Source organism: Rhipicephalus sanguineus, chromosome 1 (assembly GCF_013339695.2).
Source record: "Rhipicephalus sanguineus isolate Rsan-2018 chromosome 1, BIME_Rsan_1.4, whole genome shotgun sequence".
NCBI lineage: Eukaryota > Metazoa > Arthropoda > Arachnida > Ixodida > Ixodidae > Rhipicephalus > Rhipicephalus sanguineus.
The window spans coordinates 215164812-215192794 of record NC_051176.1 but is presented as its reverse complement, the minus strand read 5'-3'; the positions used below and the strand labels follow the sequence as shown (position 1 = coordinate 215192794).

At 42.9% G+C, this 27983-nt stretch overlaps 2 protein-coding genes across 2 annotated transcripts in view; both read left to right on the top strand.

Annotated features, from left to right (window-relative positions):
• The window catches only part of LOC119371725 (anamorsin homolog), a 265406-nt gene that overhangs the window by 23862 nt on the left and 213561 nt on the right, over nt 1–27983 (top strand). The window lies entirely within an intron of this gene.
• LOC119381471 (myosin-11) lies at nt 317–21731 on the top strand. Its single transcript, XM_049412432.1, has 7 exons — nt 317–593; nt 675–770; nt 3895–3950; nt 5746–5918; nt 12942–13159; nt 18804–20250; nt 20754–21731. Exons 1-7 carry the CDS (start codon nt 551–553, stop codon nt 21643–21645), a joined length of 2925 nt encoding a protein of 974 aa, XP_049268389.1. The 5' UTR covers nt 317–550; the 3' UTR covers nt 21646–21731.

The window sequence follows — 27983 nt, the reverse complement described above, 5'->3', positions numbered from 1 at the left end:
TACTAAAGTCTTAAAATGGTACGAAGTGTACTAACCACACAGAAAGCTAGTGATGATGATGATGATGACATAAATTCAATGTGACGTGACAGTATAAAAATACGATTTTACCAATTTCACTGCTTTTTTTCAATAACTGCACAATTGTTAGCAATATTAAAAATATACTCTGCCGCGTAAAGCATATGACCTAAACAGTTTGCTCATGCCGAGGTCGGCTCACAGCCCACAGCGCTTTGCCGCCGAGGCCGAGGTGGCCGAGGTTAGCGCGTTGATTCGGTTTGCGACATTGGATGCTGGCAACGTGGTTCGTCGGTTCTAACTTCTGACCAATCAACAACTACGGTTGTCCGCTCAAATTTGAACTGTTTGAACTTGGCTAGGCCGGCTAGGCGGCTAGTTTGCGCCGTTGTTGCATTTTGGGTTGGCTGGGCGCTTGTTTTATGTGTCAGCTGCAAGCCCGCGGGCTGTTCGGCCGGCGAAAGCTAAGTCGCTGTGCTTAGCATTAACTCTTTGCTAAAGTTTGTGCATCGTAACTTGGCTTTTCCCGATGTCTTTTCCAAAGGCACCCCGCTTCACTGCGAACAGCGCAGGTATGGTTTTTCACCTCTACGTTTTTGTTTTTACTCCGTTGTGCGTATCGTCAAAGCAGCCTTTTTTCTGTTTTCTCGCAGATGATGTGCCTCCAGTTGGGTCTTACAACTTACCTTCGGAAAGCAACACACCTGCGCCCAAGTTCTCTTGTGCAACCAGATTTCGCGACAGCCATGGTAACGTCTTTTCTCCTCTGGGGATGTGTGTTTGGGGTGGATAGGTATTGTAATATTTATGCGGGAAACTTTGCTTTGGCTCTCGTATCCCAACTAGAACTAAAAAGATATGAACAAAACTTGGCGCTGTGTTCTAGCGTATGTCTGTGCCCTGCACTTCAGTGCTATTTAAAATAGCTTCCCCCTTATGACAGACCAACTACCCAATTTACCGTGTTGATTGCAAGGGAGACATTTTGCTATCAACAAACTTTATATATTGCACACGTTTGCAAGAAAACTGCCAAACAAAGCAGTGAAAAGTAGGGGCGTAGACAGGCTTTTTTTATTTTTTCGGGAGTGGTCGGACCTCCTACTTGTATTTGTCAGTGTATAAGTGTGCGTGTGTATATACATGTATATGTGTATGTTATATATATATATATATATATATATATATATATATATATATATATATGGGGGGAAGGGGGTGCAAGGCAGAACCCCCCCCTTCCCCAGTTACTCCTATGGGGCAAAAAGAAAAATGAAAACAGGTAAGTAAACAGTCATTCAAGTGTAGGATTAGGGTGTCGCGCACCCAACCGAAGACACGAGAGAACACAAAACAGACACAAGCATGGTGCTGGATGTTTGGCAAGTGTGTCTGTTTTAGGTTCTCTTGAGTCCTGTGTTAGCTGTAGTATGCCCCGATTCTCGTGCTGTGCTAAACTGACAAGCCCAAAAGTGCAACACTGATAAACTTCAGTATGCCTGTTTCATCTTATTGCTATACGAGATTAAAGAAGATTGAAAGAGGTCCAGAAACACAGCCATTTGTACTTGTTGTGTTTCAGCTCTGTAGCACAGTAATGTTTCCCTGAAACAAGGGGATGGTATTTCCCACTGTCCATCAAGAGATTAATACAGTTAAACCTCTATATAACGAAGTCAGTTAAGTGGAAAATTTACTTCGTTGTATCGAAACTTTGTTAAATTCAAATTCAGCCTTTTGTTCATAGTATAGTCGCTAAAGGCTTCTTTTTTGCATGGGAATTGTTGGAAGATTGTTTAAATATATGACAGTACAAAATACATTTCAATGACGTAAAAAAAAAATTTGTTGAGCCTGAAATCCAGCGACTGCGACTTTACGATGTGCCAGCGAAGTCACCTTTACAGTGGCCGCATTGTCGTGTCGCACATTGGTGGCGACACAACACGCATGTTGTGTGTAAAGCCGAAAGAAATGCAAGTTTAATGCGCTGTGGGGTCAAGTGAAGCTATCGTGCCTATTCTACCAGTGCAGCTTGTCACAAGTGTTGCCCAGAGCAGTGCGACACTGATACTATCATTATGAAACAAACAGCGCACTTATACGACCAGGACACAGAAAGAGAACATACAACAGTGCTAACTTAAAACAATTTATTAGAGCCTTTCTTTCATATAGGGAATCAACCACTTCATTGCATATGTCAAAAGCAGATACACTTCCCATCAACTTGGAATCCCCGATCGCAAGAATTGTAACTCTCTAATAGATAGCATGGTAGACGGTGAACTAACACATTGATCACCTAACCTTTGAATCATTTATGCTTCTCTTATTTCGCAAACGTTTGTTCTTATGTTTGCTTGTTATATCCACTCATTGGAAGATTGGCTTACATGTGCAATCCTGACAATGTAGAGCAAGAAGGCCTCCCTGGCCTTTTGCAACGTTGCTGTTATGCTCCCTGAACCTTTCATTGACGCATCGGCCAGTTTGGCCTATGTAATGCATCCCACAACTTAGCGGTAGTAGCGGTACGAAAGGCCAGGGAGGCCTTCTTGCTTTACACTGTCAGGATTGCATGTGTAAGCCAATCTTCCAAGAAGCGGATATAACAAGCAAACATAAGAACAAACGTGTGCAAAATAAGAGAAGCAGAAATGATTCAGAAGTGAGGTGATCAATGTGTTAGTTCGTTCTATCATGCTATGTATTAAAGAGTTACAATTCTTGCGATCGAGGTTTCCAAGTTGATGGAAAGTGTTTATCTGTTTTTGAAATGTGCAATGAAGTGGCTGATTCCACATATATATATGTGGAATATATATATAAATTAGTAAAAATCTGAAATAAATTCGCAAAAAGAAGCCCTATATAATTTTTCATATTTTTTACACAGATGGCTTTTTTGTTGCACGGGTACTAACGCTATTGAGTTAAAACATCTGTTACCCATAGTCACGAGCCTGGTTTTATTTTGACAAGGCTGCACGCCACCCACATGCACAGAACAATGGACTCCACAGTCGTGCTGTTATGTTATGTACCAGGTGGTACTACGGGTGGCAGTGGCTTATTGTTCATGTCAATGCTCCCGCAGGAACACTGCTATGTGCTTTCGTTATTTCGTGATTTATCCGACAGATGACACTGATCGTCTCCCCGCAACTTTCTTTCTCGCCATGCTCACGGCATTCATTCTCCCCGTCTTTGCATTTCGGCTGCATGTCATATTTCACGTGACTGTCTGCCTGGCCTGCATCGCCACATATGTGAGGCTCAATGTTCGGTACACCTGAACAGATGTTTCACACGAGCATGCGTGGGTTAGCGGCAAAAAGAATGCTGTGGTAAATTTTGGGTGTCTCTGTGCTACAGTTTCAGGTTTTCAAAACCAGTTTCTCAATTTTACAAACTTCCCAATTTAACGAAGTAATTTGAGCGTGGTGATGACTTCGTTAAATTTAGTTTCCACTGTATATGTATAAGTGCGATAAATTTAGTCAGAAGTTGTAACATTGTTATAGTAAAAAAGCTCCTCAGTTTGATGCCGTTCTTCAGTCCTTGAAAAACGTTTGACAGGCCCTTGAAATTCCTTGAATATCCTTGAATTTCTGCTTTGAAACCTGTACAAACCCTGCAGGAAGCATTAGACTTAATTTCACAATTGAATTGTCACTACTGAACTGGCACTCCCATGCCCTAACTGGCCCTTGCGCCATCTAACTACGCATCATTTGCTGTCTCTTCAATTCGTAGGCCTTTTTATTCCCTCCTGGACTGTACGTGATGTGTACAAGTTGTGATAGGGTAGTCGTGTTTTACTCAAGAACAAAGAATATTGGAATAACTTTTAAATTGTCTTGCTCTCAGCGACCAGTTTTTCAACACCTGGTGGTTCCTTCCGTTTGCCACCCGTACCGTTGCATGTGAGTATTGCTTTGATTATTTCAAGAGAGTATTAATCTTCATTCTTTCTGACCCCGGGCTACAGCTACGGCTCCATAATTTTGTGTCTGCACCTACCTACCTACCTTGAAATATTGAACCATATTGCTTGCATAAATTCAGCATATGCTGGTGCCTAATCTTGCATAATGCCAGATTAGATTAGGAGGGTACGTGCTGAAGAAAAATTGGTGTAAAGTTAAGGTGTTGCGTACTGGGACAGGGCAGTGTGCCGTCCACACAGCAGAGTAATGGAACAATGGTCACTCTTCTGACGACTCTTGTGATGACTCTTGCGATGACATCACCAGAAGTGCGCTACAATCGTCTGGTATGCCTAGCACGCAAAATTTGAATATGCAGGACCAAACTTTCTGCATACCAAATACAATGTTCATATAATGCAATTGAAGTTAGCATAATATGCAAAAGATAAATGCCACGGACCATCAGGATGCATTATTGCTATAAGTCAAGCTGCTTCTGCATTGTTTGGGCTTGCACGTTTCTTATTGCAGATCGGCGTTCCGGATCACCTGCCTAAATACTCTTTTAATGAAGGGGGTAAAAAAGAACTCTCGTCTGCTGATACCATGTGTATGAATGTCTGTTTCATCATCACAGTATTTTGAAGTTATGTGACAAAACACATGGAGTTCTGGAAGGATTATGTTCACTCTGTTAGGTTGGCTGCGCGAGTATCATACCCTCACCTGAATCAGCCATAAGAGCTGATGTGAGGTCTTGTTAAAGGGAAACAGTGCTGTATGACGCATGCTGCCACATTTATTTGAGCATTTTGCTCCACAAAGGGGAGCCAAAAATTAAGAAATGCATCTATATGTTCCCACGCTGTCCAATATAAAGAAACCTGGAGTTCCAATCGACCCAAAAGAAACGCAGCGCATAAAAAAAGCAGGCTTTCGCAAACACTGCGTGTGTTGTGCACACACAAAAATTTGAGAGCATGGCATGAGAAGTGGCGAGAATCAATCAACGAGTTCTGTGCAGACGTTCACAGTTAACACAACTGCAATCATATAACCCGAAGGCCCTGTATCCCCATGTACCAAAAATTACTAAAGTGGGCAGCAACAGATGGCACTGCAATAGACTAGTGTGCTCTCGCACCAAAGGCAATCGTCGCAAAAAAAAAAAAAAAAAGCTACACTTTGGGCTCTAGATGGCAGACTTCCCAATTTCAGTACACCGTAGTTATAGGCCAAATCTGCAGTGTAGCCATCTGTGGCGGTATTTTGTACGTGTTCCTTAAACAGGCAGGCGGTCCGTCTGTTTGAGTCGCACGCGATTGGTCAATGTGAGCCTGAAAACAGCCAATGAGCAAAGTGGAAGCCTGCGTTTCAATCCAATCCAAGCCGGATGGCAGTCATTTTAATCCATCCGTTTCGTTTCGGACGGTTCTCCGTCCATTCTTTCGCCTCCGTCCGAAAGCAGACACGTAACAGTCAACGTCGCGGCGCTCGTCAGGCTCACATCGACCAATCGCGTGCGACTCAAACGGACAGACTGCCTCCGTCCGTTTTAGGAATGCTTACAAAATACCGCCGCTGGGCTCCATTTCGAACTTTTGGAGTGTGCATAGCTGTTTTTTTGGCGCCTTGACTTTTCTGCTCATGATATTGTGACTGCGGCCTTCTAGCCGAAGTGTGAGACCCTGATTAGATATGCCTTTACTTTTACACATACAGCAGCCAGGCATTTTTTTTTTGTCATTATGGAGTGTAAAATTTGAGAAACAATTACTATAACTTACAGGCCTCCAAAGAACTGTTGAAGCGCAGATTGTCTGAGATGGCACATCACCTGGAGGAGAGGGACATGCTTATAGCGCAGCTACGAGTCAGCAAAGGGAAGCTCTCAACCCGTGTGAGCCAGCTGGAGCAACTTCTCAGAGGCCTCTCACGGAAGGTGTCATCCAGAAATGAAACGTATGTCCTAATTTGTCACTTTAGCTTGCTTGTGACTGCTGCTTATATTGCTGTTTATTATGAAAGGCTGCTTTAAATTTGCCATGCTTGTCTTGTGTATGAAGGTTTGTAGTAATTAGGGTTGTTTATAATGAAACTCCTTGATTGAATATGAACTGATAACTACCTCCAAATATCCAATCAAGTATTACCCGCCGCGGTGGTCTTGTGGTTATGGTGCTCGATTGCTGACCGGAAGGTTGCAGGATTGAATCCTGGCCGCGGGAGCCTCATTTCAATATAGGTAAAATGTTAGAGGCCCTTGTGCTTAGACTTAAGGGCACGCACGTTAAAGAACCCCTGTTGGTTGAAATTTCCGGAGCCCTCTCACAGCATCCTTCATAATCACATTGTAGTTTTGGGGCGTGGAACCGGTAAAACCTCAACAATTATTGTATACTATCCAATCAGGTATTGAATATTTTCTTATTCCTAAAAACTAAGTTGGGCAGAGTTTGCTCGGTTAAAAAATGTTATTTAGGTTATCTGATGCACACATGCATGTCGTGCCTATTTAAAATTGTGTCAATTTAGGCAATGGTTGTTTTAGTAAACAGCAGAGAGGTGGGCTGTATACATACTTTGCAATGTATTTCTATAGGCATGCAGAGACATAAGTGCATTGGTTTAGTCGTCCGGTGCGGCCATTTGTCTTCACGTAGTAAGCGGTGGCGATTTTATGGTACATGACCACAAAATGTCATTGACCACTTTGCATAGAGAGGTCCAGTCTCTGTAAGCAACTGTTGAAAAGAGTCGTGTTTCAGGGTGACATCAATGGGAAGGAAATTGGCAACACTGATGGTGCCCAGTAGAAGCCCAGTAGCTCCTGGCCAACGTGGAAGAATGGTTCTGGAGGGCTGGTTCTGGAAGAATTGTTCAGAGTTGATGGGTTGGGCTGGCAATTTGTAGCGATGCCGTTTTGTGTGCCATAGCGATGGTGTGCCCACATTACAGTGGGATCAGCCAGCACTGAGTGGTAGGTAAAATTGGCGTAGAATTGTGCATAATGTTTCGCTACATAACACCAGCCGTGGAGGACGCTGGAAGGAAGCATTGCTGGCCATTTGTGTTGTTAGCATTTCACAGCTGGCAACATAACCTTGGATGATGCAATAAAAGGTTGTGCCAGTGCAAATGAAACCAGACGCAATCATGTGAATGTAATCGGAGATGTCCAGTGGATCATAAAGCTGCTTGAGAACATTCGAATGCAGTTGTAATGTAATCGGAGATGTCCAGTGCATCATAAAGCTGCTTGAGAACATTCGAATGCAGTTGTAATGCAATCGGAGATGTCCAGTGGATCATAAAGCTGCTTGAGAACATTCGAACGCAGTTGTGCTGAAACGTCAAGCAGCTGCTTAGGGTGAATATTGTGGTGATATCAAAGGGGACCTGCAACACTTTTTGAACATGGTCAGAAAATGCTGCCAATCGGTAATCGAGGCTCCCACGAACATGTGAGCCAATTATAGCACTGCACACTGCAGGGAATTCACAATTACATTTGATAGACAACTAAAAATTGCTCGCTATTCTCTCAGAAAATTGTCAGCGGAGGGAAGGATCAGTCCTCCTCGACTTGTAGCGCCATCTCAGTGATTATACACAAAATATAGTTAGTGTTTCTGCAAGACTCTCATTTCCATCGCATAGTGGGGATTTTTAAATAGCACACAAGTTCAAAGGTTTAAGTGCACGTGAGGAGCGTGGTGGTATCAACATCCAAAACCACGCGCACCCAAAAGAAAGCTGTTTCGCGTGGAAGAGATCTCTTGTCTATTTTGTTATCCAAAATGTTCCTTTGAAATTGCATTTTATAATCAGTTATGTATACAGAATTTTTTTTTCTTGAAAAAAGTTTTTTAATCAGACCAAAGAGGGCTTGAATATTTTACTGTGTGTCACATAATTTTTCTTAATGCTAGGTGTACTTGATCTGTGGTTATAATTCTTTAAATATTGCCAAGTAATCTTACAAAAATTTATTTGGAAGTTTTGTTCAAAAACTTTTACCGAAGTTGTTGCTTCTTGTTCAAAAGTTTCAGAAAATGTTTCATGGCTGGCATCTGTGCTCTAGTGTCAACAAGTGCTGCAACCAAAACACCACATACTAGAACATTGACTAAGTTCTGGCGAGTAGTTTTTAGTAGAGGATTTTCAAAGTGTCAAAAATGCAACATCAGCTTCAGGAGCTGCACTGTAATTTTCAGTGGGGTAGCAGCCACAGTAGGAGGGGCTAGTGGCAAAGGTGATCGGCGTCTTTGTGGCTGTAACGAATGGCTTATTAGGGCGGCTACATTACTGGGGTTTTGTGGCTCATATAGGGAAATAAAGCAGTTAGGGCATCCTTCCATACAGTGGGCACTTCGGCTGCTTCATTTGAATGGCATTGACCAATTGTTGCAGCAGCGGCATGTGATGTGACCAAAGTGAGAGCAGCTAATAGGATGGTAAAAGCAGCATGAGCCTATGTTGAAACACATAGGTGTGCTGCTCACCAGTGAGCCGGCTGAATGATCCGAGGTGCAGGGCTTGTTACTCACGGTGTCCTACTACAGTCTGCAGAACGGATGGAACAAACAGACATGACCAAGTTCTTGAATTCCTGCCAGACGTACTTGCCTGAATGTTTGGTGGAACAGCTGCTGGGGACATTGCTTCCTCCTCATGATGAAGAATTCATGTCAAGTTTTCTTGTACTACTACTAACTTGATGGCACGGGCCCTCACATTATGGTGGGCAGTGTTGGGAAGCCTGTCGAATTCATTTTAATAATAATAATTGCTGGGGTTTTACATGTCAAAACCACGAGATTTTGAAAAACGCAGGTGGTGAGACAGCTGCACATATTGCACATTTTTTACACGATTCCATTTTCCTGTGCCAAGCTGCTCCAAAAGCATAAAAATTGCAAGAATTGCACCTAACTGCTCCAAATCGGCCTCAGAAGCAAGAATTTTTATCCCCACGTCAGCTTCAGTGGGGGAAAGAAAGCTGAGTTGACGTGATTTTCCAAGTAGTGCCTAGCCGCGCCAGGGATACCAAGAAAATGAGACGTTCGCAGAATATGTAGATGTGCCTAAGCGTGTTTCTATGCATCTTTCTAATGAAGGCTCCTATGGTGCCACTATAATCTCTGCGTTATAAATATGCGTGACCCCCCACAAACGTGCTGCCATGCCCCGAGCGTGCTGCTTCTACTCGCTAGACTATGTTCTGGCGCTACTGTCGAAAGCTATTGACGTGCGTAGCGGGTTGAGTCTCAGGATCTTTGTTGCGCATAGCATGTTCCTCCAGTCGCTGCGGTTTTCGTGTTGGCACTGCTGCGTGTGGTCACCTAAGTGCGCGTTTGACGTGGCAGTGCCTCCTCTCTAGCTGCGGGACTGTTCATACTGTTGCGCCCTATACCGTGCATGGGTACGGCACGTGTGAGGTGACTACCTTGCGTCAACAACAGTCTCTCACCTTTTATGTCCCGCTTATTGCGCTTTATTTTTACCACTAGCATCCTACATTCGATGCGTCTCCGCGATGCTCTAATGGTTTTGCACGAGGAGGTGGCAGTGGACTGATGCGAAGCACGTTTGTATCATCCCCTAATAAAAGTATGCAGTACGCTTACAACGGCGCTATGCTTTCAGTACCATACGCACATGTTTGATGAGATAGCCTGCTCCAAAATTCAAATTTGCTGCTCCAAAAACTGCTCCCATTTCAATTTCAGCCATCTCACCACTGAAAACGCCATAGTGGGAACTTCAATATACACTATAACCTCATTAAAACAGTCACATCTGACACGAAAATAACTTCGTTATATAAAAAAATTCGTTATAAGCATGCATTCACAACACTGTATCTAATGACAGGACTATTTTTCATTTATTTCGTTATAACCGATAATTCGTTATATCCGTGTTCATTATATCGAGGTTTAAGTGTAATTTCAACCAACTGGGGTCCTTTAACGTGCCCCTAAATCTAATTACACAGGTGTCCAATTGTGGGTGAAACCACCGCTATAGAAATGCAGCTGCAATGGGCGGGAATTCAACCGGTGTCCTCGAGCTTATGACACTTTACTTGCTAAGCGGCCACGGCGAGTATGGAAGTGACTTTGAATGCGATGGCTTTCGGCTTGCTTAAAGCATCAGCGTTCTTTCATGACAGCATCAACCGGAGCAACCAAAAAGTGTAATGCATCATCCACCATGCCCTTTATAATTGCCAACTTCAGGCATGTGAATGTCAACTTCCTCGCACAGAGCCAGCCTGAATGTATGCTATATACAATTTTGTCGCTGTCTGAGCACAGGATACAAGTCCTTACCTTGCAGCCATGTCACAGCCAACAGGCTTTCCGAGCAAGTCGCTGAACTTCTGTTTACACATTTTCCAGCTCATCAGGTCATGCTCATGCATATTAAACCAGACGCTAGTGATGCAGAACTATCGCAAAATTAACTATCGATAGCATCGATAGTTTACTTGAAACTATCGATGGTGTAAACAAACTATCGATAGTAGTACTATCAATAGTACCATTGGTAATATTACTAGCGATAATACACTCTTAGAAACAAGTTAGTAAACAGTTCGTACATGCATGCATTTACTAGTATCTAGCATATTTTGCAACCTTCGTGACATCCCTTTACTACCCAGCAGCTAGTAAAGCTGGTAAATTTTGCCATTACTAACCGGGGAGCGTTTATTAGTGTCCTTAAAGTTACACTAAAGGCAAATATTAAGTCGACGTTGATTGTTGAAATAACGGTCCAGAAACGTTGTAGTGCTACTTTTGTGCCAAGGAAGTGCTTATTTTGAAATAAAATCGCGTTTTAGTGGTCCGCATCGCGTTAGCGCAATTCAAATCACCCGCCTGAAAGCGGTGTTTCTCACGTCATTGCTGCCGTGCCCTTTACTGCGCGGCGGCGTGCACTGGTGGCGTGCGCCATTCGGGCATCCGGTAACATCACATGCATGCGGCATTCTGTCGAACTTTCTGTCGAACTTTCTGTCAGAGCGACTTTCACGAGCGCGCAAAACACACACGGCAGTACGCGATACCGAAACTACCACTGAGACACGACCGCGTGAGCGAAGCAGGGTGCTGGGCGAAGCGCAGTTCGGTGAAAATGGAACCTTTGAACCACGCGCGCCATTCCCCATGGCAACGCCAAAGAGGTTCTTTTTTCCATGAATCAAATAGAAACGAAAAGGCAGCATTTTATTACGTCTCTTGATGCACGGAAGGTTCTCTTTTATTGCAGCTAGTTTGATTACGAATTAATAATTGCAGTCGAACGCTCTATGCTGCTCGTGGCGCTCATCGTGTGATACATTTGCTTAATTTCTCAGTAAGGAGGGCACTGCTGTTGATAATATTGCCATTTTAGACGTCATACATTCAGCTTTCACTCTGACATAAATTGTTATTTGCCTTTAGTGTCCCTTTAAGTATACTACTAAAATACGTATGTTGCCAGATTCTTCGTAGAGGCTGTAGTTTATTATGCCGTAATTGTGACAGGTTAATGGAAAATTTAGGCAAAACTTCAATTTTCTAGATTATGTTGGAATAACAGTATCGCGATACGTGATGGCATACATATGTACATACACTAGTATACAATACACTGGGCAAAAAATAATCATTTATCTTTCTAAATTCTATGACTGCTAACCGGTATAGTGTGGGCTATTTTAAAGTAGGTACATAAATAGCGGTCAAGCTGCTATTAGAGTAGATGGCGCGTGCGTAGAAGTCTTGATATTCTGTGTGTGCTTGTGTGTGTGCTTGCTTACAATCCGTTCATGCCTCAATCTATGCTGTTATGATGCATACTTAACGTGGTAAACAATTAAATTAATTAGCGGTTAATTGGCGCAACAAGCTGTGCCATTTCTTTTTTTTTTTCACCTTGTACATGCTTTTGCGGCACAATAAACGTGATATGGCAATGCACACGCACATATAAATGAAATAGGCGTAAACTTCTACTTGGCTAATTGCAGTCCGCTAGAGTTAGTATGGTAACTAAGTTGCTGGTGAAGTTACGAACTATTTAGTAAGACTAACCATTTGAGTTACTATAATTCATATACTGACAAGGTAGCGAATTTCACTAACCTGCATCTTACTATTAGTATTTTGTTAGTGAATATGCCTGCCTTTTTTTTTTTTTTTCTAAGAGTGTACTATCAGTAGTGGTGTGCATAATGATGCTATTGCTGGCCGGCGATATTGCCAAAACATTTGTGATAGCGTACTATCAGTACTATCAGCAATATTCAGTTCGCTTAATTTATGAGCAATTTTTGGCGAGAGAAATAAATTATTTTCGGAGTGAAAATGGCGGAATATGTTGATCAATAAATTCATTTTCAGTAGCAACCAGTTACACCTTACAGTTAACAAACTTAGTTCTTTATATATATATTTTTTTATTTTGAAATCATAAAAAGACATAAAAATTTGAAGCCGTGCAGTTCCGGTACATGTAACAGCTACAGTTTTAACCTAATTACCATATGTCAGCCAAGCATTCAGGTAAAAAAACACAAACATGTCAACTTTCTTGCCCTTCACTTTGCTCCTCCTGCTCAATATATACCACGCACTCGGGGAACCAAGTTTATGCTTCAATGAGTTCGCGTGGTTGATTGTATACTATCGTTAGTTCTTTCTCACCATTGATAGTGACTCTACTATCAATAGTACCATCGATAGTTCTGCATCACTACCAGACGCACAACTAGATGCGAGCCCTCATTCAGCACCATCACCGTAGAATTAATACCCCTTAACGAGGTGCTTCATTTAGGAGTAGATGCCTCTGTAAAACTTCTTTATTCTTTGTTTGCACTAATTTTTTTCATTTTCAATTGTCTCAATGTGTTTTTGAAGTTGGTGTGGACGTGCTCCTTTCTGAAAGGTCTAAACTCATGCTGTTTTAATGAAATCTTTGGTGTAGCTTGCACAGTTCGAAGAAACCAAAAAGCAGGGAGTCTTCACTGACAAGACGGCAAGATATAGAAGCAGCTGAAGCTATCTTGAAAAAACTAGGTGAAACTGATGAGGCAGAAGCCTTTTCTGAGGTCCGGCTATCAAGAGGAACACAAGAGCTCGCAGAGGAAATCGGTGAAATGATTGACAAGATGAATGCCGATGATGCCAAGGCCAGCAACACAGGTTCGTAGTTTGTTCATTTATTACTGCACGACTGGATGCCCTTACAAGAGGGAGAAAGATGCAGAACATGCATTTACGAAAGTTTGCAATGCAAAATGAAAAAAAAAAAATGCACAAAATTATATCGGATCAATCAATACTGTGATGTGGTTGTGACAGCAAAAGAGCTATTGGGCGAACTTGTGCCTGGCAAAATGAAACACTTGCAGTGTAATGATAGCAACAAGCACTATTGTTGGTCATCTAGAATCTGATCTACATATATCTAACATACGTTTTATACACGAGTCGCAGTGCATTCGACCACAATCATTGGTGGTCACCCGTGTTTTAGAAGGTACTCTACTGTTTGTCATGCACGTAATCTGGTCAGAACAATAAAAAAATTTTGAGAATGCTTAGATATATTCAGGCGTGGCTTTTGCTGAACGATAATACATGCAACAGTTTTAGTTGAGAAAACCCGTTCACGTTGTCGGAAAAAAAATTATGTCAATATCAAATGAGTAAAAATACTACAGTGTACAGGATGTTTGAGAAAATGGTGCCATGTGAAATTGCTTTAGGGGGCACGCAGGGATAAAATCGCAGAAATAGCCCCAAAAAAAATTTGGAAAACACTCGTTTTGGCATCTGTGGTCTCTGATTTACGCAGCAGGGAGTGGATATTCACCTGGCATCTGGCTGAATTGTGCGAGCAGAACTTGGCCAGCAGTGTCTCCTCATTGGCCGGCTGTAGTCACGTGGTTAATGCTGGCATCCTGTGGCAAAAAGCGCTTTGCTGGCACAGGCCGGTAGCAGTTGCTGAAGTTACGTCGAGCATGTTTTCCCATCGGCTCTCACTATTTTCCAAGTGTTCGTGGCGTGCCCGTGTCACTGGGCCGCCAATAACCTATGTGCCGCTTTGCGCTTCTCAGTATTTTGCCAGCGTCCGTGGTGTGCCCTTGTCACTGGGTGCCAGTAACCAACGTGCCGCTTCGCGCTTCTGAGTATTTTGCCAGCGTCCGTGGTGTGCCCATGTCACTGGGTGCCAGTAACCAACGTGCCGCTTCGCGCTTCTGAGTAAGTTGCCAGCGTCCGTGGTGTGCCCATGTCACTGGGTGCCAGTAACCAACGTGCCGCTTCGCGCTTCTGAGTATTTTGCCAGCGTCCGTGGTGTGCCCATGTCACTAGGCCACCAGGGCAAAGCGCTTTTTGCCACAGATGCCAGCATTAACCACGTGACTACAGCCGGCCAATGAGGAGACACTGCCGGCCAAGTTCGGATGACAGGCGATTATCCGCTTCCTATTCATTATCTAAACAATTACGCTGAAAACGCACTCTAAATGCCCGAAAAAAAATAATTTTGTAAATGAGGTCTGTGAAAAAGAAGCCCAAAATCGCGTGTGCTAAAAGTTGTTGTATCTCGTCTTTCTTGCCACCGAGCGCCGCCATCTTGGCGTCGTTTCAAAGCTCGAAGTTCCGCCTTTCCATTCCCGCCCTCCTCGCTTTACGATCACTGCATAGAAAAAGCACAAAAAAAGATGGCTGATCCCTCTGTCATAGGAATTGGTATAACACGTGACGACACAGTGAAACGTGTCGTCACAGGAGTAGTTGATTGCTTTAGTGTATTGGTATATGAGAGCTCGTACAATGTCTACTGTTGTTTGGCAAATACAGCACCGCTTGATGTGTACGCACTCACGTTGACGCCTAGTGGCACATCTCCGTACCGACGACTAACGCCAGTGACCATGATTTAACCCTTGCGGTAGGCTGGTAGCTGAATTTTTTAACATATACGTGGACACCGCATATGGGTGAATCCCGCGCAAATATGGCATCAACAAGCACATAGTAAACACTGATACTCGATATGCACTCCTTCAAAGCGTCGTGAAACTCGAAGAGAAACGCTATGCACGTTGCGTCTTCCCTCTGGCCCGGCCGTTAATTCTCACAGGGCGAGCGGGGAACGTGGAGCGACAGTCAGGCGAGCGTCAGAGAGCTATTTTTCTATATGGATGGATGCTATGAGTGAGGCTTGGGCCAAACCAACACCTCGCGGTGTGTTAAAGCATTGAAAAAATTACACTTTATTGGAAACTCGCCGAATGGGAAGGTCGTAGCAACGGCGCGTCTTTTCTTTTTTTTCGAGCCTGGTGGCACACGTCACCACCCCGTTATACAGGGGACGCTCATAACATCTATCCATCCATCCAAGAGAACTGAGGGGAAAGTGGGAAAGATAAGACACGTTCATGTAGCCTTCGTTATATGTTAGGCGGTAGCTCAGTGGGCTAAACGTCCGCCAGCCATCGTTGCGGACCGAGAGGTCATGGGTTCGACTCCTACCAACGGAACATTTTCTTATAGATTTTTTTCTTTGCCATTTGATGACATTCATTTTGCTGACGTATTCCCGCAACAGAAACACGTCATGAAAGTGTTGGTGGATCCCGGCATCAAACACTTTTGTGTTGAAAAAAAATCGGGCGTTCTCACGAACCTTGCAATGTACGCGGCGCTCCTATTGGTGGAGCGCGCACCGCTGTGTTTACGAGCGGAGTGCTTGCTGCTTGATCACTCCGTGGCCGTAAGCACGTAAATCGCCGTTGTTCGAAAGGCAACGTGTGTACGGGAGGCAAAATGCAAGCCTCTTTAGTTTCGTACGGAGGAAAACGGGGGCGGTATCGCATGGATCGGGACCAGATGACGCGCAAGTGCCGCTTTACCGGCTTTACTTCGGATACAATCTGCCAACGCTTGCTCTCGCGCCTCTCCGCTAAAACCCGAGCTTCGTGCGCGCGCGTTCCTGGTCCCGTTTCGATAAAACGGCCGTCGTCAGCTTCTAACTGCCAAGAAAGCATCGGCTCTGTGGCGCGGGTGCGGTTTATTGTACAATAAAATAAATCTTTAGGCATTAGTAGTTGACAGGGGTGATCGCAAAGCTTCATCAGAGTAATACACCATTATTTAGGCCGCCTGACGACACGTTCCGCGGCCGCAAAAGTAGCGGTACAGTCCAACATGCCCAATGTTTACATACAGCCTGGTGCACTTGCGTTCCAGGGGGCTGCACAAAAGCGTCTGCGGTAAATGATAGAGGGTAATAAACTTCCTAAATCAGGCCAAATTAAGAAGTAGAGGCGCAAAAGATTGCCTTATTGCAAGGACACCAGTCATTACTGTCCTGTCACACTTTAGCATGCCCAGGGTCAACTGCACCCAAAATTTTTTTGTCCATTTTTTCAAGAGTGTTTTGTGTCTGTCACTTTGCTTGTGGAAAGCATAGCACAACTATGGCTGGACCGATTTTTATGCTGTTTGTTTTATTGTAATCCATAAACTGTGCTGTACTTCAACACAGTCTTGGATTTTTTTGTTTAGGCTTTCATTCTTTTCTTATTTCATAATTACTGCATGGCACAATTAGCTGAGCCACAGGCATTTGCATGTAATGTTCAGCAGAAAATTACTAGGGCTGTAAAAAAAAATCTAAAGCTCTCTTTACGTACAAACAAAATGTGAGCAAAGATACGGAGTAGTTCCAGCCTCCTAGCATGCTTCATCACTGTGCCAGGCTTTCCACGAGCAAGGAACTTGTGAACTTTTATAAAATGAAAACTAGTAAAGATATCTTTATATCTTTGGAGCCAATGGCGCCAAAATACGATAAATTCACTTTGAAATTCGTGACGTCACGCAGGGAGATTTCGGCGCGAAATTTAAAAATGAAACTTTGAACTTGATTTTGTTCTCTATTAATAAACCTATGATGGCGAAATTAATGACATCAGAGTTCTTGGAGCACAATTTATCGATCTAAACAGATCCATTTAACTTTAGTGTCCCTTCACCACAATTCCTTGCCTGACATGATGCCTGTATAGAGTCTTTTGCAAAAAGTTTCAAGCACCAGAGTGGCTCTGTGGTAGAATACTGGAATGCCATGCAGAGGGCCCGGGTTCAAATTCGATCCAATCCTGGATATTTTTGCTCGTTTCATTTTCTCTTATTTCATGCGATAGTGGTTACGGAGGCCGGCGGCTGCGGTGGACAACTACCCCACTGCCATTGTGATCTAATAACAGCTTTCGCTGTAAAAAGAAACCTAATATACAATGATACCTTGTAGGGCTTATTAAACGGCTGAAATTACCTCATTTGGTTCTATGATGATTGCACGTAGTCTTGCTTTTTTGGCCTTTTAAAGTTTTCATTGCTCATTCAGCTTTCCTCACTACTTCCGAAAGTTCGTTTGCTCAAATGAAACGATCAAATACTGTCCACATATTCATGGCAAAAAATTTGATAATGTGCAGAGTGCACTTCAAAACTATTTGCTAGAAAATTTGGTGGTGCAATCGTATACTCCTGCTCAGCTTGTGCTGAGGTAGCTGCATGATTTGCAATGCTTGCCACTCATGTATCCATGTGCATTCATATTGAACACCGTAGGATATCTATTATTCTTATGATGTAAATGTAAATGATCTTGTATTTGCCGATGAATACTAACATTCATGGGAAATTTTGTGCTTTATACATTGGCAAGCATTTGTTCTTTAGGAAGCAAAACAGTGGGACTGCCAAATGTTCATGGCTCCTCTCACTGCACAATAGTTCAGGTGTGCTTAGCTGTTCAGCAGAATAGCTTAGCTGTGCCAAGAGAGATAGTTGTGGTATTTAAAACTGGGGAAGCCGCGTCACTTGCAACAATCCCCAATTGAACAAATTTGGAAAGCTGAAGCCCCTCTGAGTGAACAGGGCACGTTGCGAGCGCAACTTTGCCACGTTTATTGGTTATGGTGAGGGACCATATCCTGTGCCCATGCATTTTTCCTACTGCTTTTGTCTACCAACATGGGATGTTACTCGTATTGGTGACTCTGTTCGTGCAGAAGTTGTCTATGTGTAACAGTGTGAACTTTCTAGCCCATATGATTGTACAGTAGAGCAGATGTGTTTCTACTTAAGGCTTTGAAATTGAAAAATTGTTGCAGGAAGTGACATCACCAAATAAGACAAGGTTTTTATTTAATGGAACTTCTCTTATGTTGTATACTGTCATTTTCTGCATGCTAAGTGTCACTGAAATGCCTAACACAAGTGGCCTCTGATAAGTACTACCTTACTGTGCTCCAGTGTGGCAGAAAAGTGTTTCTACAGAGTTGCCTGCATGATCAGACAGCTAGGTGTCACTACCAATGCAAAGTGCTTGAGATCTAATTTAGTGGTTGAAGATAAATTTGTATCTGTAATAACAGCAAACGCGAGCCATTTTTATTGCGATAGCAATTATATGGAAACTCGGCGGATTTTTGCCATCGCCGTCATGTCTTGTATATGTATGTATATATAAATAAAAGCTTTAAAGGGTGTAAAACCGTTTAAAGCTAGCATGGGAGGATAGGTTGGTGTAGCAGAATTGCTACATGGGATGTGTCATACAGGCATGTCCAACTCCAGTATTTGTCTTGTTCTTGCTGCGTAAAATTGCTGTCAGCATCTGTAACTTATCATAGTGCACCTTAGTGCAATCTTACCTTACATTACCTTAATGCACTATTGCTATGTGATCATGTTTATTCAAAAGACTTAAAATGTCTTGTAAAATTCTACAACTTATAGATTTCTCACTTCAATTTTATTGCAGGCCCTGCTTTAACAAGCACATCTTCCCAAACGAATCTCATGGATGCAAATGGCCAAGAAAATGCAAGCTTCAAGGCAAAAGCTTGTCTTCTTGAGCAAGAAATTAAGTGTTTGAGTGATAGGCTGACAAATATGGCGACAGAAAAACAAGAATTGGAGAAGAATCTGGCAGAAATTTGCACAGAAAAGTCGTCTCTGCAAGGAAGAATAGAGGATACTGAAGCAAAGTGTAGTGAACTTTTCCAGCAAGTACTACGTCATAAAGAAGAATGTGCAACCAAGCATGCACAAGTGGAGCAATTGGTTTGTGAAAATGATGTGCTGAAAAACGAAGCACAGTCACTGATTGATTGCAAGCAAGAGCTGAATGAAATCATAGACCAGATGAAGGCAGAGAAGCAAGAATTGGAAAAGACGTTGTCAGAAACTTGCAAAGAGAAGTCTTCTCTGGAAGCACATGTTGAGAACTTGGATGCCAAGCAAACTGAACTTCATGATGAGCTTGTATGCAAAAAACAAGAAAACACTGCCCTGCAGGCTCAAGTTGAACAGTTTGTCCTTGAAAATGAAATGCTGAAAACCGAAGCACAATCGTTGACTGATTCTAAGAAAGAGCTGAACACAATAATGGAGCAGCTGAAGGCAGAAAAGCAAGAGTTGGAGGAGACGTTGGCAGAAACTTGCAAAGAGAGGTTTTCTCTGCAGGTAAGCATTGCGAACCTCGAGGCCAAGCAAGCTGAACTTTATGACGAGCTTGTATGCAAGAAACAAGAAAACACTGCTCTGCAGGCTCAAGTTGAACAGTTTGGCCTTGAAAATGAAATGCTGAAGACCGAAGCACAGTCATTGACTGATTGCAAGAAAGAGCTGAACACAGTGGTGGAGCAGCTGAAAGCAGAGAAGCAAGAATTGGAGGACACATTGGCAGAAACTTGCAAAGAGAGGTCTTCTCTGCAGGTAAGCATTGTGAACCTCGAGGCCACGCAAGCTGAACTTCACGACAAGCTTGTATGCAAGAAAAAAGAAAACACTGCCCTGCAGTGTCAAGTTGATCAATTTGCTCTTGAAAATGAAATGCTGAAGAACGAAGCACAGTCATTGACTTATTGCAAGAAAGAGCTGGATGCAATCGTGGAGCAGATGAAGGCAGAGAAGCAAGAATTGGAGAAGGAGTTTGCAGAAACTTGCAAAGAGAGGTCTTCTCTGCAAGTAAGCATTGAGGACTTCGAGGCCAAGCAAGCTGAACTTCATAATGAGCTTGTATGCAAAAAACAAGAAAACACTGCCCTGCAGGCTCAAATTGAGCAATTTGTTCTTGAAAATAAAATGCTGAAGAATGAAGCACAGTCATTGACTGATTGCAAGAAAGAACTGGATGCAATCTTGGAGCAGATGAAGGCAGAGAAGCAAGAATTGGAGGAGACGTTTGCAGAAACTTGCAAAGAGAAGTCTTCTCTGCAAGTAAGCATTGAGAACCTTGAGGCCAAGCAAGCTGAACTTCATAATGAGCTTGTATGCAAAAACACGAAAACACTGCGCTGCAGGCTCAAGTTGAACAGTTTGGGCTTGAAAATGAAATGCTGAAGACCGAAGCACAGTCGTTGACTGATTGCAAGAAAGAGCTGACCACAATCATGGAGCAGCTGAAAGCAGAAAAGCAAGAATTAGAGGAGACGTTGGCAGAAACTTGCAAAGAGAGGTCTTCTCTGCAGGTAAGCATTGTGAACCTCGAGGCCACGCAAGCTGAACTTCACGACAAGCTTGTATGCAAGAAAAAAGAAAACACTGCCCTGCAGTGTCAAGTTGATCAATTTGCTCTTGAAAATGAAATGCTGAAGAACGAAGCACAGTCATTGACTGATTGCAAGATAGAGCTGGATACAATCTTGGAGCAGGTGAAGGCAGAGAAGCAAAAATTGGAGAAGGAGTTTGCAGAAACTTGCAAAGAGAGGTCTTCTCTGCAAGTAAGCATTGAGGACTTCGAGGCCAAGCAAGCTGAACTTCATAATGAGCTTGTATGCAAGAAACAAGAAAACACTGCCCTGCAGGCTCAAATTGAGCAATTTGTTCTTGAAAATGAAATGCTGAAGAACGAAGCACAGTCATTGACTGATTGCAAGAAAGAACTGAATGCAATTGTGGAGCAAATGAAGAAAGAGAAGCAAGAATTGGAGAAAAAGTTTGCTGAAACTTGCAAAGAGAAGTCTTCTCTGCAGATAAGTGTTGAGAACCTTGAGGCCAAGCAAGCTGAACTTCATGACGAGCTTGTATGCAAGGAACAGGAAAACACTGCCATGCAGGCTCAACTTGAACGCTGGGTCCTTGAAAACGAAATGCTGAAGAACGAAGCACACTCATTGACTGATTGCAAGCAAGAGCTTAATGCAATCGTGGAGCAGATGAAGGCAGAGAGGCAAGAATTGGAGAAGGAGCTGGCAGAAACTTGCACAGAGAAGTCCTCTCTGGAAGCAAACATTGGGAACTTTGAAGCCAAGTGTACTGAACTTCATCATGAGCTCCTATGTAAGAAACAAGAAAACACTGCCATGCAGACTCAAATTGAACAATTGGTCTTAGAAAACGAAGTGCTGAAAAACGAAGCACAGTCACTGACTGGTTGCAAGCAAGAGCTCATTGCAGCAGTCGACCAGATGAGGGCAGATCAGCTAGAATTGGAGGAAAAGATGGCGCAAACGTGTGAAGAAAAGTCTTCTCTGGAAGTAAGGACTGAGAACCTTGAGGCCGAGCTTTCTCAACTCCATCATGAGCTCCTATGCCATAACAGGAAAACACGGCCATGCAGACACAAGTTGAACAATTGGTCCTTGAAAATAATCTGTTGAAAAGGGAGACACAGTCCCTTGATAACTGTAAGCAAGAGCTCAGTGCACTTAGTAGTACACTCTCTCATGTGAAATTGGAAAAAGAAGACATTGAAAAGAAGGTTGCAGAGGTGCATTTGGAGAAAATAACAGTAGAAAAAAGGCTGGAAGACCTTACAACCAACTTTCACAAGCTTCACCATGAATCCATGCAACATCAGAAGGAGAAATCAGTGCTGAACACAAAATTGAACAAAGTTGGGAAAAAAATGAAGCCCTGCGGTCAGAACTTGATGAAGCTCACTGTGAAGTGGCTGAGCTTAAGTCTTCAGTGGCCCATCTGCATAATGAAATTTCCATTCATGAGCAGCTGAAGCAGGACATGCTAAAGCAACTTGAGGACTTTGGAGATATACTATTACTCAAAACAAGCCTGGAAGAGAAACTCTCTTCAGCACTTGTTGAAGTTGACAGCCTTCGGAGTAGCAACATGGAATTTGCCAGGGAAATGACTGCACTGGAGGATGCAAATAGGACAGCAAGAAATGATATTGCTAAGCTGCTGAAAGAAAGAGAACAACTTGAAGAATTCATTCAGTCATGCATGAAATTAGGAAAGGATTAGAAGGTCAAGCTTTCAGATGCCACACACAAACCTTGATATCTGGAAGGAAAAGGCAGAAGCTTTGTCTTGTGAAATCTTCGCCAACATGAAATGCTGACAGGACTATACTCGGCAGCTTGAAGCTGCTGTGCTTCGTTGCAGACAAGTACAAATGTGTGTGCAGTGAACTTGACAGACAGAAGAGGGAGTTACGTGACCAACTGAAGCAGCTGTCAGAAGAAACTAACACAAGTCAAGGACGGTGAGTTAATTTTTGTTTTTTCTTTTTGCTTGTAGTTTGCTTAGCTGTATTTATGGTGTGCCTGGCAGAGAACAAATAATTTGCTTGCAGTTGTGCTTAAGTTTTAAATGATTTAGCATCCAGAACAAACCTTTCACAGACATTTCTGCAGGTGGTTGAATTTTATGTTGGAAAAAAAAAAAGATGCCATCTTAAATCTTTGACATGCAATGCCATTTACTGTAATGTTGTTTTCCTAGATGAGACACCAACACAACAGTGGGCTTACCAACTAGTTTGCTGGTTAGCATAAAAATACCCATGAATGTGAGAATGTTTGTGCTGAAAGGCTTCACTGTAGACGTGCTTGCGCATCAAGTGCACCTTGCAGCTGTAGCGGCGGTGTCCTCAAGCGGGAGTCAACTCTCGTACTTGAGTTGAGATTTCAGTCTTTTCGAAACACGCATTCCATTATTTTCGCTGTTCGATGAATTTGTGCTCGTGATGTAAGCAAGGACGCACGTAACCGTTGATGCTAATTTTCGCTCTGATTCAATAATTGGTATACTTGAAGGGATCTTGCTTCGAGTGTTATGGCATGAGAGAGAATGGGGTTGACAAATAGCGTATGTTTCAGTGATTGACGACAAATAACTATCGCAGTTGTTGGATTGGTGCTTATAAAATGCCAAAAAAAATTGTGGTACGATTGCCAAAAAAACCAGCCAGTGACGGCCGGTCTTAGGTCTGAACCGGTAACAGGCCCACTGTCCAATAAACCAGCTGGGTTAGTCTAAAACTGGGCATGTGACAACCCTAATCTTTGTTTGTGGATTGGTGCATTGGCATGGCATGCCTTAATGATGAACAGCCTAGGGAAAGCTTTTGCACTTGCTATGCATGTGAAAAAAGAACCTTGATAAAAAAAAAAGTCATGGGTAGAGAACTCATTTTGGGCATAAATTTTGTTGATACTTATTATGCTGAGGTGCAGGAGGCCTTAGATGTAACAATTGAATCAGCTTAAAGTGCAAATGCGCTACTGTGGTCTCTTTCACGTCTAGGTGTATTGATCTGGTGTCTGATCCTCCTCATCGCTCATTTTCTTTCCAGCTAAGGTAGATAATGGATAAAATGCGAAGCATTGCTGTGCTGGTGCATGCAAGTGGAGTTGCTACCAAAAGTGCCCATGTCTCTTTTAAAGTGTTGTCCCCTCCTGGTCTTTGTCACAAACATTAATCTATCTGACACCATCATATTCTTTTTTCACTGACAGCTTACCACTTGTGCGTGCTTACCCTAAGCTCCCTACGGACAGGCATAGAATGCATTTAGTGCAGGAACCACTAACATTGTGCACCAAAATATGGTGAAATTATGCATTCATTGCACTAGTACTTGCAAATACTTGCTTTATCACAGGTGAAACTTGCCTCTTCAAATGTTTTGCCAAAGTTGCATGCCCTGTGTTATCAAGTAAATAGGAATATTTGATCCCATTAATGTTTAACAGTGCGGAAACAAGGATGAAGGAGAGTAACTAACACGACAGGCAGAGCAATTAACACTTATTAAGTATGTGGATTTAATTAGATTTGTACAGTGAGCAAAATTTCATGTTCACATGAGCCCTTTGTGGGTGGGTACATGTTGCTACAATTCAATCGACTATCATTTATATAACTTTGCTTCCTCAACCACCCTTGTCACCACGAATGTTTTTACGAAATATAACCAAGTACTTAACGGGAGATGTGGGTCTTAAAAAATGTTTTTTAACAGTTGGGTGAACTGAAATTAATATGCTTAGTTTTTTCTGCAGATTTCAAATCTCGAAGTAGACATGCAGACAAGATATGCAATTTCTAAAATGAATTTAGCATATTTCTTAGGGGGCTTTTCAACAACTTGCTTTGTCAAAAACAAAATATGTGGAAACATTGCCAGGTAGGTGGCCTTGCAGGTGATGCTATTTTCTTATAAATTGTTTGTCAAATTATAATTCTCTATAAGCATAAATATTATGCAGCAAAAATTTTTTCACTTGTTTGCTTGTGTTTATTTTGAATCTGAAGTTGGTTGAAATCAATAAAATCAGCATCACCAGCTAAACCAGCTCTCTGGCAATCTTGCCATATACTTTGTTTTTGCATTGAACAAAGCAAAGTTGCCAAAAAGTGCTGTAAGAAATATGCTAAATACGTATTTTATCAATTGCGTATATTTTGGTCTAATGCAACTGTTAAAATCTAGTTTGAGATTTCGAACTTTCAGCAAGAACTGAATAAGTGTATTAAATTTCATCCAGTTCACCCAACCAATAAAAAAATATTAAGACCTACGTCTCCCCTTAAAAAATTGTTTCTACTCATATGCTCATTTTCTTGCTAGTGCTTGTGTAGTACCAGGCTGACTGAGAACAGTCTCTCAGCTTGCTATTAGTTATGTTAATTAGCTCACTTCTTTAGTATATTGGCCCATGATTTGCATTTGCAGAAAGTTTCAACAATTCTGCTCCCTAAAGCTTGTAGTCCATGAAAGCTACATGGTTAGCTAGGCAGTGACATTGTGGCAGTTGGGAAAAGATTCAAGTTGTTTGTCACATTACAAATGGGCTATTTTCAGCTGCCAAATAACTTAGTGGATGTTGCTGAGGCATATGAAAATGAAGCTACTTGAAGGGGCCCTGCAACACTTTTTCAGCATGGTCAGAAAACATTGCCGATCAGTGGTTGAGGCTCCTGAGAACACGCGAGCCAAAACATTATAGCGCAGCACGCGACCTGGAATTTACAATTAATTCTCAGTCAGCTATAAATAGTTCCCTCTTCTCTCGACAAATGATGCCATAAACCCAAAGTCAACGGCCATTAGCTGATTTGGCATCGTGAGCTGCATAGTTACTGTGGCCGCCATGGGATGCCGCCACATGCCCGCCCGCGCGCTCACGATCACAATGAAAGCTTGCACTAAAAATTTGGCGAAGCTTGCACTAAGTCGCACAAGGCTTGAAACAGCAAAACGCGATGATTCTGAAGTCTAATCTGGTTGCTTCTAGGTTGTTGCTAAGCTTTAGCTAGGTTAGTCACGACACAGATGTCCAACTCCAGAACCGAGCGTTCGCACTTCTCGTAGATCTATGGGCACGTCGCCATTGGCATAGGGCTTCCATCGCTTCGGGCTCTTCTCGCAGCCACCATTGCCTTTCCTGTTCTCTAGTACGGCAGCTTCACGCTAGTCGTGCCAAGTCTTCTATCTTTTTATGTCTTTATGCCCATTATTTCTCTCTCTCTCTTAGTGAACCATTGGTGAGTAGTGGGATTACCTCCTCCTCATGCTCACTTCCCTTTCTCACCCCCTTGCTACACTATACTAAGCTCTGTTAGTGTGCCTGGATAGCAGAGTGGTTAGGCCGCTCGCCTTCGGATCAGCGGCATGCAGGTTCGAATCCCACCACGTGAAGAATTTTTTTTCGGCAAGAATTTTTCTTTCTCTTTATATCTTTCTTTCCGTCTCTATGTTTGTTTGTTTCTTTCTTTCTTTCTTCTTTCTTTCTCTCTCTCTCTCTCTGTACTCATTCTCAGGGTTATCACAGGCCACGCCATAGTGGTGAGTAGTGGATGTACCCTAATTCTGTGGCACATACCCGTTCATGATGATGATAGTTTTCTGATAGGCTGCACATTATGGCTAGCTTAAACAGCTTCGCTGTTAAAGAAAGAAAGTGCTGAAGGACATGACACACGCTGATGAAGGGACGAGTCTTCTTGTCTCCTTGTCATCCCTCCTCCCTGCGTAGCTTTCAGTGCACTCACTGGCACGAAGGGAGAGAGAAAGCGCTTGAAGCGTGCGAAAAATTCCTGTAACACCACTCATACTTGACGGATTCTAAAAATTTTTCTGGCAGTCGATTCATGAGGCCATAAGATCTTTTAATGAAGCCATTCGATGAATACTTGGAATGGTTCAGGGGCCCTTTCATATTACTCTGGCATGGTGTTGCAGAAAAGGTGCTTTGTGCAATTTGCATGTACCAATAGTTAGGCCTGGATTGCATATGAATATCTAAAGAGCAGTTAAAGGGGTCATCAACCACTTTTCCAAGTAATGATCTAATGACTTCATTATCGGAGTTTACTGCCTCCCGAATCGATTCCACAAAAATTTCTTGAACCCATCAAAAATGAGCAGAATTACGGGGGTCTGGTGCACTCTCTCAGCGCTTTCTTTCTTTTCTCATCCCGACGAGCGCACTGGAAGCTACACAGGGGGGGGGGTGGCACGGGGGAAAGAAGTTACGTCAGCGCGTGTCATGAAACGCAATCGCTCTTTCGCTGTGATTTGCGTGCACAAGTGTGGCTTCCGTGTAAAGTTAGCGGACTGAGGAGTGCGGGCACTGGCAAGTGGCGCACCCCGTGGCAAGAAAGCGCATCTGATCCGAACGCCACTCTCGATTTATGCCGGCTATCGGCCAATGAGGATACTATGTTTCTTGCGCGACATCAACTGACAGGCGCCCCCGCCCACCGAAAAGAGTGAGAAACCGGCCTCTGTTTGAATAGAAGCCGCCTGAGAAAACAGACAAACTTCGCGCCTCCGCTTGTAGCCTTTACACGGCGCGCACGACGCAATATTTGGCTGAGCAGTTCATGCCCTGTCAGCTTTCCGCAGGATGTGTTTTTCAACAAGCCCAGGGGTGCTTCATGACCCCCTTTAAGAACAGCCACCTACACTAATGGAGAAGGACGCTGGACAAGTGATAGTGACCTTTCTGCACTGCAGCTAAACAAATGAATGGAAATGCGTAAGACAGCCATCTAGTGCAGTTGTGATTAAGTTACAAATGGTCAGATTTGTATTTGTCGAATGATAGTGTTTTATATATCGATCAGAAATGAGTGTCCCATAATAAAACGGAACTCAAATCTGGTGACCTTTATACAGGCCGTGCATCTGGGGTGTAATGAGGCAGGGTGTTGGGTTTGGTCAACTTGAATGCCAGTTCATTGGCAGACAAGAACACTTTTGCCCCTTTTCTTAGTGACTCAAAGTTTTGGAGGATAGTTAGGTGTGAGAATGTAGCACCAACCTCATTCTGCATATCATAGGTTATTTCCATGCCAGTTTGTTATAGTAGTTCTTCTAGGAGGATTACTGACTTGGCATGTGAGACCAGGTCTTTTCCCAACAGTCACTCAGTCGCCACAATTCCTGCCTCATATTTGCGTTTTACTACATATGCGATTCCTAATAGTCCCTCTAAAATACTTAAAGGGACGACAACCCATTTTTATGGTGCCTATTCTTTAGTGCAATGGAAAGCTTACCACTGAGAGCGTCTAATCACGAATAGGTAAGATGGAAAATGCCGTGAAACATTTGTAATCAGACTTTTTCTTCTGTGTGAAATATGAAGTCATATACACAGGGACAACACATGCTGCAAAACGCAGGGTGGAGTTGGAGGGTGGGTTCGGTCTCGAGGAGCGCGGGGGTTGCGCGCATGACAGTGAT